Genomic DNA, 10278 nt, shown 5'->3' with positions numbered 1-10278 from the left:
TCAGAGGACTTCAAAGGAATAATTTATCCCTGGTTTGTTTGGGAAGATGTTTGCAGCCAGTCTCACGTGGACCCAGCTGCAAAAATTTCCAGTGCCTAAAGCCAGCTCAGCAATAGCTTTTGTTCTTGGGAAGCCTGGAGCAGTTGGAATGAGAATCAGATTGGTCTCTTGTTCCAGTTCTATGATACAGAAGTGGCAGCAGTAACGTCCTAAGTGGGAGTGTGTTGGTGTCCTCGAGTTCAGCCACACACTCTTACATAGATAGCTAAGCAGTTATTTATAGAGAGAAAGGAAGTTGTTTGGGCACCCAGGGTAAGGGAGAGAGATAACTTATTTTTAATGAGGATGATCGTTTCTGAATGAGTGCCTTAGAAACGAGTAGGCTCACATCCTTCATCCAGTGAGCCGGGTGTCTGAGCTGAGGCATATTGATCTGCTAGTAAAAACCCAGGAGCAGGTTTAATTTTTAATAGTTTATCGCTCAATGTAAGGAAGGTTTGCCTTTACATTTTTAGATAATTTACTCTTAATAACCAAGTGTGGTAGTTGCAACCTTCATGGGCTTTTTGTAGCCGACCACAGCAGCTTCCAGGTGCTTTCTCTTCAGTGAGGTTTGTGCTCCTCAGGATAGTCCTGTGAAGTAGGTAAGGAGGTTACCTTCAAAACACAGACGAGGGACTCTTGCTTCGGAAAAATGGAAGTGCTTCTACTCTACTAAGCAGAACTAGTACTGGAACCTGGGTCTTAGGCTCCTTGGCCTTGCATTCGTTAAACTGTATTAGCCACACTACTTGAAAGACAGTTGTAAGTGTTCCTTCTGTATCTCCAACAGAATGGGCTTGTCTGTCATGTCCCGGCACTTGTTGACTCATCTTCTGCCCGAAGTCTCTCAGATTCTAAGTCTGCTTGTAGAATGTGCACCCGAGGAACCGAGCATTAAAAGAGCCCACAGTCCTTGAGGTTTTCTTTGATGATAATATCTGTAACTGCATCGAACACAAATTTGACATTCTGTGTGTCTGTCGCACAGGTCATGTGACTGTAGATTTCTTTGACATCTCTTCTCATGTTGAGGTCAAGGAACTGGCTCTTGATATAATTCCCGGCATCCTCATAGGAGTTGTTCCCTGGTTTTAAAAAAAAAGTAGAATAAATTAACCTGTAGGGCTCAATTTTTAGGTGGCTAATTTGCTTCTTGGAATATTGTTTTAGACAAATTTGATCAGGGACCGTTGGAGTGAGGGCTCTGTCGTGCATGCAGGTGACTGTCAGGAGTGAGGATTCTGTCGTGCATGCAGGTGACTGTCAGGAGTGAAGACTCAATGCATGCAGGTGACTGTCAGGAGTGAAGACTCAATGCATGCAGGTGACTGTCAGGAGTGAAGACTCAATGCATGCAGGTGACTATCAGGAGTGAAGACTCAATGCATGCAGGTGACTGTCAGGAGTGAAGACTGTCATGCATGCAGGTGTTTCTCACTTGAGTGAAGCAGAACAGAGGAAAGTTCCCTGTGTTTCCATTTTTGCTTCTTGATAGGTATCCTTGGAACAGTCGGTGGCTCTGGTGTATATATCTGTTCTATTCCAGAAACATCTGAACTTGAACCTTAAAACTATTCCCTTTGCCCTGGAATGAGGCAAGCCCATCACTCTTGTCTGCAGCAGTCAGCACCTACCATCATACTCTGGAAAACAAATACTGAGGTGGACTTTCTTAATTTTCTCCTCGAAGAGGTCCTTCTTGTTGAGGAAGAGGACAATGGAGGTGGCTGCAAAGAACTTGTGGTTACAGATGCTGTTGAACAGGTGCAAAGACTCATGCATGCGATTCTGGGGAGGAAACGTGGGAAATAGCAGATCAGCTTGTGGGGTGGATGTCTGTTTATTCCTGTTCTAACTGAACAGGCCAGTGTTCCAAATAAAAAGGGAAAGCAGGGGAACAGATCATCTGTTTTTAGTGTGGTGGGGGACAACCAAACATTCAAACTTCCCTTCTGTCATTTTAATAGCTTGATTTGAGGGAGATTATTAACATTCCAGAGTCTCAGTTTCCTTGTAGTTATGAATGCTAGAGAGGACATGGATCTGTGGTATTAACTGGCCCTGGCGAGGAACACCCATGTGTGTGGAGATCTTTAGCTCCAGAGTCCAGATAGTATTCATAGTGCTGCAGTTAGGCTGAAACCAGGCCCAAATCAGCACTTTGTTGCTTGCATCTCCAGGATGATTTTGCTAGGCTTCTGTCAGCTGGGGCATGGCTGATGTGGATTCTCTGACCCCAGTGCCACAGGTAAGGGCTGGAGGATTTCCCAGTGCCATACCGCCGGCACTGGGGAGATATGTGTGCAGAGTCCAGAGTCAGCCAGTCCCCATGTCAGGTGAGCGGTTAGGGACCTGAAGTGCGCCATCAGCTGACTGGAATTCATTCTTGTCATCTAATCAGGGAAAACTGATTTGTAGTCTCCTCACTGGTAGCGCTCCTGCTGTTGATAACTTCCATACCTGGTACACTCAGACTGACATGGGAAGGACAACAAAGCTGTATTTCTGTTGGGCACTTGGCCAACATGGAATAGACGTTTATGTGAAATTAGTGTTTCCACATCTTTGGCTTCTTTTTCTCAAATCAAGAGAAGGGAGCTGGCGTAGACATCCTAAGTCCTTGCACTGCCCATTTTATCTATCTGCTCCGCTTAGCATCACTTCCTCTATCTTTGTGATGGCCGCACTACAATGCTTGGACTCCTGATCGCACACCAAACTCTTGCTCAGAAAATTTGGAGCTTTAAAGTACAAACCTCAAACCTGCAGAAGAAAGGGAATTTTCTAGAGTTAATAAGCTCCAGGCAGAGATGTCTAGGCTGTCAGTTCTAGCCAGTTGGGCAATGGAACGACAAGATTTAGAGACAGGGTCTCTCACCACTTCGTCGTCTTCCACCAGCACCATGTCATAGGCGCTGAGAGCCGCGCAGAAAATGATGCAGGTGACTCCCTCAAAGCAGTGGATCCATTTCTTCCTCTCTGATCTCTGCCCTCCCACGTCAAACATCCTAGGGAAGAAGCAGCTGTTATCAGGGGTGTGGCCAGCGTGTGAGTCACTCGCCTTTGGGGCCAGTTAGTAGCAAAATCAGAAATAGGAGAGGCAGGAGGAGGACAGTAATTCCAAATTGGGCTTCAGCAGAGGCCAAGAAACAAGCTGTGAGACCCAAGATGCCCCCAGGGAACCGAATGCTGACCTGAAATTCAGATCTTTCACAGAAAACTTGGTCTCTATAATGCCTGTGGTTTTTACTCTGGATCGGAGCACATCTTGCTCACTGGGGAGGTAGTCAGGGTTTGTAATCCGGTCCAGCTGGTTCAGGTAGCTAGGGGAGAGAGTGGTGTTGGTGATGTTCCAGTCTGCAGTCCAGACTAAAGGAGGCACAGGGTCTTCCCCTAAGTCACACGCTAATAGAAGCAGGGCTGGCGTCCACATCGCTGTACCAGGATCGTACAAATGCTTATGGGCTTAGGGGAAGGAAAGGGGCTGAGGGCCACATCCACCTGAGACAGGTGTTCTGTCCTCCTGACTAAGCCTTTCTAGACCCTTGAATAAGACTTATTTAAATGTGTGCAAAGTTCCATCAAGAGACCGGAAACAGATTGAGAGAGAGTTGGAAGACACAGACAAGGCAATGTGTGGGCCTTCTCCCCTGAGTCAACCGGGAATGTGAACACACTTTAATATTTGGAGATACTAAGGAATTATTAAATGTTTCAGTATGATATGATTTCTTCTTTGCATTCTAAATCCATAGTGAAATTGTTAGGACGAAGTGATAGCTGTGGAGGACTTTAACCAGCGGAGGGCTGTAAAGTGAGCTCAGGGTGGTTGTGAATCAGCTAAACTGGACGCATCACTGTGCGCCCCGTTTTCCTGAGAACATGAGGAAGTTCACGAAGGGTGGACAGAGGGCAGCTGTGAACTAAAATGACCTAAGATGGAGCAGGAGGAAAACTGACAGGAATGTCTAATGCACGCTGTGTAGTTTCACATCTAAAGTCTCACTAAATCTTGGGAGACTTTGAGATTCCTGTCCCCCTTTACAGATAAAGGAAAACTTCAGAGGGATTCCTTGGGAGGACCGAGTTTCATGGCAGTCAGCCCCTGTCGCAACGCAGAACAAGAAAGCACTGTGGCCTGCTCTACAGCTCAGCTCTGTAGTCGCCCGGACCTGGAGCCAAGGGCAGCCGCTGCTGTTTATGCACAGTCTTTGCCGCACTAACTGACTTCACTGGGCTGTAATTTTTCTACCAGAAAGTGGGGCTAATGAACTTTGAAGGCTAGTGTACAAGCAAGGATTCTGAGGTGTACTGTATGTTGTGCCCTAGCAGGGACAACCTTCCTAAGGGAGGATTCCAGAAACTCAATGGTAACATCTCAAGATGAAGTGACCAAGGGGTAAACATGGGTCTGTTTGGTCTTACAGCTCATGCCCACTTCTGATACTGTACTGTGGGGGGCTGATAGCTGTATCCCTTATCTTTCTGGAACCAACTTTGCATGGCCATCTTTCTTTGGTTTGCCTCTTGAGATAGGACCAAGGGCTGCTAAGCAGAACTGCTGTTTTGAATTTTGTGTCTTCAGCTTTGTAGGCTGCAGGGAGGCAGTGTAAAGAAATGCAAAACAGAGGGAACTGGCAGATGTCCCCACAGCCTTAAGTTTAGTTTGTGGGTCTGCGGCTTCCACTGCCTGGCGCTTAAAGCTGGGTGAGGTTTCTCCTGAACATCATCCCATCCCACCTCCCACCCGGAGCCTTACTAAGATGCCGAGTCATTGAGCTGGAACTCTGCAGCTCTGTCAAAGCAGGCTTGAATGCCACTGTCCTTCCACAACATCCTGATGACCTCCACCAGCTCAGGGGGCATGGTCCCCTCCTCAGTGGAGTCTGCCAGGTTATTGAGCTGTCGACCGGCATCCTGTGTAATCCAGAAATGTGGCTGAGAATGAGCTAGGAGGACATCAGTGACTGTCCAGGTTTCTGGGAACTTACTGGATGGAAAGTAGGCATTGCTACCAAAGCCTAAGGTGGAACAGTCTCAGTGAGAGAGCAGTGTAAGGAAATATGCTAATTTACTTTGAGCATGCTCTCCAGATGTAGCTAGTCTGGGATGCCTAGAGGATAGTACCAGATGATCCTTCAGGTGCTAGATTCAGATCAGGCTGAAAGTGGACGGCTAGAAGGTATAGGTCCTTCGCTGCAGGGACTGGAAACGTAAAAGCTACACTGGCCTGTGTATTTCAGTGTATACAAGGCTAGTATTAGCTTATAAAAGTCCTGTGGCTAGGACTAGAAGCTCAAGGAAAGAATTTAAATGATACGGTTGAGAGGCAAAAAGATGCTGGGAGTTGATTTCATAAACATTCATTATAGGGGCTGGAGAGATGGCTCAGCGGTTAAGAGCACTGCCTGCTCTTCCAAAGGTCCTGACTTCAATTCCCAGCAACCACATGGTGGCTCACAACCATCTGTAATGAGATCTAGTGCCCTCTTCTGGCCTGCAGGCATACATGCAGGCAAAATACTATATACATAATAAATAAATGAATAAATCTTTAAGAAAAAATTCATTATAAAGGTAGAGGTTGTTTACCTTACTAGGATTAAAGTGATTTGAAGCTTAGCAGATGCAATTTGAGTCACACAGAGCTTTTTCTTACCCGACTTTCCTTGTGGTTTGTGGTTTTCTTGTCTACTGCTTCCACCCTGAACCAGATAACATTCATCACGTACCGCACAACTTGGTTCCGCATAGTCGATGCCTAGTGTGGCCATGGCTCTGACGATGGCCAGGATGGACTGCAACACGTTCCCATAGATGACAGATTTGAACTCTAGGCATTCTTCTGGAGAGTATCCATCCTGGTGAATGATCCTTCAAGGAACAGACACTAAACTTTTGGCGGGACCTGAGGAACCAGACCTAAGGGACTGGGAGTCTAGGGGATGTAGGGGTCATAGGAAACCACCTGTTTCTACTGCTGTCTCCTAGTGCAGGTTGAGGGGAGGGACACTGAAAATCAGGTCTTTAGCCCAGGGTTCTTTGGCGCTAAGGACCCTTCTACTGGACCAACACTGGCTCCATGGCGCCCCACCTCAGTCCTCCTGGGATTGTGTTCCACTCACTTCATCTGTTTGACGATGGTGCTCTTTCCTGACTCCCCAGCACCTGGAAGGCAAATGTCAATGCCGTCAGTTTCCACCGGCTGTCCCCAGTGGTCCAGAACATGGTGTGTGACTTTTCTGGGAGACTTACTGAGAGACACCATGAGCTTTAGGCTCATCCACCTGGATTTACAGCAGTTTGTCCTCATTAACGCTGTTTATATCGAGACCTGGATTCCTTTTTTTTAAATGGCTATCGTATACATTGTAAGCTGGTTAGCACCATTCCTGGTCTCTACCCACTAGAGGCCACTAGCAGCCCACTCTTAGTTTGTGACAACCAAGGATCTCTAGACATACCTTGTGGCCCCTGGGGCTCAAAAGTTCCCCACTGGGAACCACTGATAGACTTGTAGATATTCCTTTAAGATAGTCACGCTGCCTGTTTAGACACAAATAGTCTTGGTTGGGATTGGAAAGAGCTGGGGCTCTTTGTTGAGATGCTGTTTTTCCTACCATGACGGTGTCTGTTATTAGCTGAAACATTCCAGTGTCCTCTTGTCCATCAGTTACTCACAGTCCTTCCAGGCCTCTCTACTGACCTGATCCCTCCGTCCCCTCCCACCTTGCCTGTGGTTGTTTCCTCTAAACTGCTTACCCTGAACCTAGACAATCTGCTTAGACTTAAAAGATTTGTCCATCAGCCACTGTTCCTGTGTGACTCCTGCGTTCCTCGGCAGAGCCTGGGTCCATCAGCCCCTGTTCCTGTGTGACTCCCGCGTTCCTCGGCAGAGCCTGGGTCCATCAGCCCCTGTTCCTGTGTGACTCCCGCGTTCCTCGGCAGAGCCTGGGTCCATCAGCCCCTGTTCCTGTGTAACTCCCGCGTTCCTCGGAGCCTGGGTCCATCAGCCCCTGTTCCTGTGTGACTCCCGCGTTCCTCGGCAGAGCCTGGGTCCATCAGCCCCTGTTCCTGTGTGACTCCCGTGTTCCTCGGCAGAGGCTGGGTCCATCAGCCCCTGTTCCTGTGTAACTCCCGCTTTCCTCGGAGCCTGGGTCCATCAGCCCCTGTTCCTGTGTGACTCCCGCGTTCCTCGGCAGAGCCTGGGTCCATCAGCCCCTGTTCCTGTGTGACTCCCGCGTTCCTCGGCAGAGCCTGGGTCCATCAGCCCCTGTTCCTGTGTGACTCCCGTGTTCCTCGGCAGAGGCTGGGTCCATCAGCCCCTGTTCCTGTGTAACTCCCGCGTTCCTCGGAGCCTGGGTCCAGCTCACAAATGGCCCCTTTAGTGTGCATTTGGTCTTTACTGCTTCAAGTCCCCAGGTTCTTCATGGAAACTGTCCCAGGCAGCCAGCTTTCTGCTACACACAGATCAATGGTCCCACTTCAGTTGTAACACTGGTGTTTTTATTTCTTGTGGTTTTTTTTTTCATGGGCCAGGTGTCAGTTGCTTGTTTTCTGTTTGAAGCCATGATTGGTTCCCATGACTGACCCACAGAAGTGCTGTATCATCTCTTGCACCAACCAGTGATCTGCTTACAATACCTCCAGTTAATGAACTTTCCAGATGTCAGGGGCTTTAGAGCAATTACTTAACAGAAAGCCAGGAGGGCATTTCTGTTAAACACTCCATCTTCCCTGTGGCCCTCCCCTCCTTACCAGGCTCCAACATTTATTTTGAGAGCAAGGAGAAGAATCCAGATTCCTTGGCAAAAGCCAATAGGCTTCTCCTTGAGACTGTTGGGATGGTGTGGTGCTTTACGAATCCATTGCTGAGAGAGAGAGAGTCCTATCTTATCGTATACCACAGTTCTCTGACTGCAGGATTGGGGTGTGCCTGCATGGCCAGGGTTCTTGGTAGTTGTTGAACCCCAAAAGAGGTGTTGCAGTTGGGTAGCCCAGCTTTGTCCTTGCACTATTAATAGTTCAAGGAAAAGCAAGACAATTCCAGTGACCGTGACATTCTGGGTCCCCATATTAACTTAGCTCTAAGCTCTGCTTGGTTTCTTAGCTTGAGGACTGGATCAGGATGAGAACATGCCTAGCCCTCCCCGTCCCTTGGGGTTGACCAGACACCATCAACCCACCAGAAAGGCAAAGAGTGTTAATCTTCCCCTCCGCTAGCCCATCTCATGTGACTCACCAAGCAGCAGCAGCTTGACCGTCTTGGCTTCCTTCTCAGCATCCTCCTGCAGCTTCCTTTCCAGCTCCTTGGACCTCTTGGCAAGTTCTTTGTCCTCGGCACTGATTCCACTCCCCATTTCTGCTGTCTCCTCAGAAGAGAACCGCTTTCTCTAGCTCCGAAAAATTTCCAGTACGGCTCCTGTCTGTGAGATCGAGATAAAGAAAACCTGGGTTGGGATAGAGTAACAGTCTCCTGCTCCCATAAACATTAGTGACAGTGTGGACAGCTTGCTGGTTCTCGCACCCTGGCTGCTTTGCTTTGAGACTCCCTCCTCCAGCTGGAGAACTGCTTCTGAGTCTAGGGATTGTCCCCTTTATGTCTAGCAGTATGACAGGGTAAGCTAATTAAAAGCTTTGCCAGTCAGGCAAAGGGCAAAGACTCTGATGGTCTCTAATGAGGGAAATGACCTGGGTTTTGACACAGCTGGGTAGAATACAGGTACTGGAGCCCTGGGAGGAAGCAGCCACCTCCTCCCTTCTGAAGAGCTCATGCAAGCCTGCAAGTCACTGTTCCAGGGGTTCATGTGCATTGGAGAGCTGAAGAGCTGAAGGTTAAGAGTGATTCCCTAGCTGAGTTTACAAAGTCTTGGTTTTAGGGAATCAAAGGGATAGTCCTGGCAAAGACGTCTGTTCCAGGAGTTGTTATTGTTGCTTTGTGCCGGCTTATCTCTCAGAATGCCGTGTGTGTGTGTGTGTGTGTGTGTGTGTGTGTGTGAGAGAGAGAGAGAGAGAGAGAGAGAGAGAGAGAGAGTTTCTTTTCTTTCTTTTATTGTTGTTGAGACAGGGTTTCTTTGTATAACCTGGTTGTCCTGGAGCTGGCTCTGTAGACCAGGCTGGTCTTGAATTCAAAGAGATCCACCTGCCTCTGCCTCCTGAGTGCTGGGATTAAAATCATGTGTCACCACCAACTGAGTCTTTGTTTTTCTGATTTACTACTGTACATTTCTTCCATTCACAGATTAAATCTGATTCGACTTTGAATTTGTGGTTTACTAGTGAGTCCTCATCAAATATTTGCTTAATGAAGACAAAGGAAAAGGAGTATGTGGTAGAGAAATTTGCCTTGCTTCCCCTTACCCCACACCAGTTACACTTGGCTAAGTGAACTTCACGTCACCTTACACAACAAGCTTCTCTCCTGGGCACGTGAACTCTGCCTCTGGAGAGGCTGGAATAGCTCTGCTCCCTCGCCCTCATCTTGGCTGTCCTGTGGGGGTGAGGGCGCAACCTCACAGTTGCCTCACAGACACTGAATGCACCTCGTTGGCCATAGTTCTCAAGGCCAGTAGTTCCTTTTTTTTTTTTTTTTTTTTTTTTTTTTTTGGTTTTTCGAGACAGGGTTTCTCTGTAGCTTTGGAGCCTGTACTGGAACTAGCTCTTGTAGACCAGGCTGGTCTCGAACTCACAGAGATCCGCCTTTCTCTGCCTCCCAAGTGCTGGGATTAAAGGCGTGCGCCACCACCACCGGGCTCCAGTAGTTTCATTTAAATGAGTCTTCCCAGTGCAACCACCTCAGCTGGACTGAGATACTTTAGAACAGGGATTCTCAACCTTCCTAATGCTGTGACCCTTTAGTATAGTTCCTCATGTTGTAAAATTATTTTTGGCGCTACTTCATAACTCATTTTGCTGCTGTTATGAATCGTCATGTAAATATCTGATCTGTAAAATACCCGATATGCGACTCCTGTATGCCATTCAGCCCCTCAGAGGGGTCGCAGTCCACGGGCTGAGAATCACTGTCACGCAAGGAGCAGGCACATCAGAGGCCCTAGAAGTTTGTTAGAAAGGCAATCTCAGACATCAGCTCAGAAAGCCCAATAAATAATCAGGATTTAACAGTACCTTGGGTGACCCACAGGGTGTTAAGGTTGGGAAGACCTGCCCTAAGGAACTGTTTCTCCCCAGACTTGCCTATACCTTTCTTATGTCTGTTTCCTGAAATATGGTTGT

At 47.9% G+C, this 10278-nt stretch overlaps 1 protein-coding gene across 2 annotated transcripts; it reads right to left on the bottom strand.

Moving 5' to 3' along the window:
* Nucleotides 1-936: 936 nt before the first annotated feature.
* Gnat2 (G protein subunit alpha transducin 2) lies at nt 937-8402 on the bottom strand. Of its 2 annotated transcripts, none has more exons than XM_057794248.1 (8): nt 8285-8402; nt 6168-6210; nt 5754-5916; nt 4802-4944; nt 3237-3365; nt 2921-3050; nt 1677-1830; nt 937-1127 (listed from the first exon to the last, which is right to left on the bottom strand). In XM_057794248.1, the coding sequence occupies exons 1-8, from the start codon at nt 8400-8402 to the stop codon at nt 937-939; spliced, it is 1071 nt and encodes a 356-aa protein (XP_057650231.1). The 2 variants fall into 2 exon arrangements, with proteins under 2 accessions (XP_057650231.1, XP_057650232.1); XM_057794249.1 differs by having other exon boundaries at nt 4802-4959; nt 5775-5916.
* Nucleotides 8403-10278: the final 1876 nt, after the last annotated feature.

Source organism: Chionomys nivalis, chromosome 18 (assembly GCF_950005125.1).
Source record: "Chionomys nivalis chromosome 18, mChiNiv1.1, whole genome shotgun sequence".
Taxonomy (NCBI): Eukaryota; Metazoa; Chordata; class Mammalia; order Rodentia; family Cricetidae; genus Chionomys; species Chionomys nivalis.
The sequence above is the reverse complement of the archived record's forward strand: the minus strand, read 5'-3'. Positions and strand labels throughout refer to the sequence as shown.

Bases quoted from the DNA above. Each gene is read 5' to 3' on its own strand.
- Gnat2 (XM_057794248.1), bottom strand. From the start codon at position 8,402: ATGGGGAGTGGAATCAGTGCCGAGGACAAAGAACTTGCCAAGAGGTCC. The intron at 5,917-6,167 runs GTGAGTGGAACA...TGTTCCTTGAAG, and splicing joins ACCATCGTCAAACAGATGAA to GATCATTCACCAGGATGGAT. The intron at 1,128-1,676 runs GTAGGTGCTGAC...TTTTAAAACCAG, and splicing joins TTGTTTTCCAGAGTATGATG to GGAACAACTCCTATGAGGAT.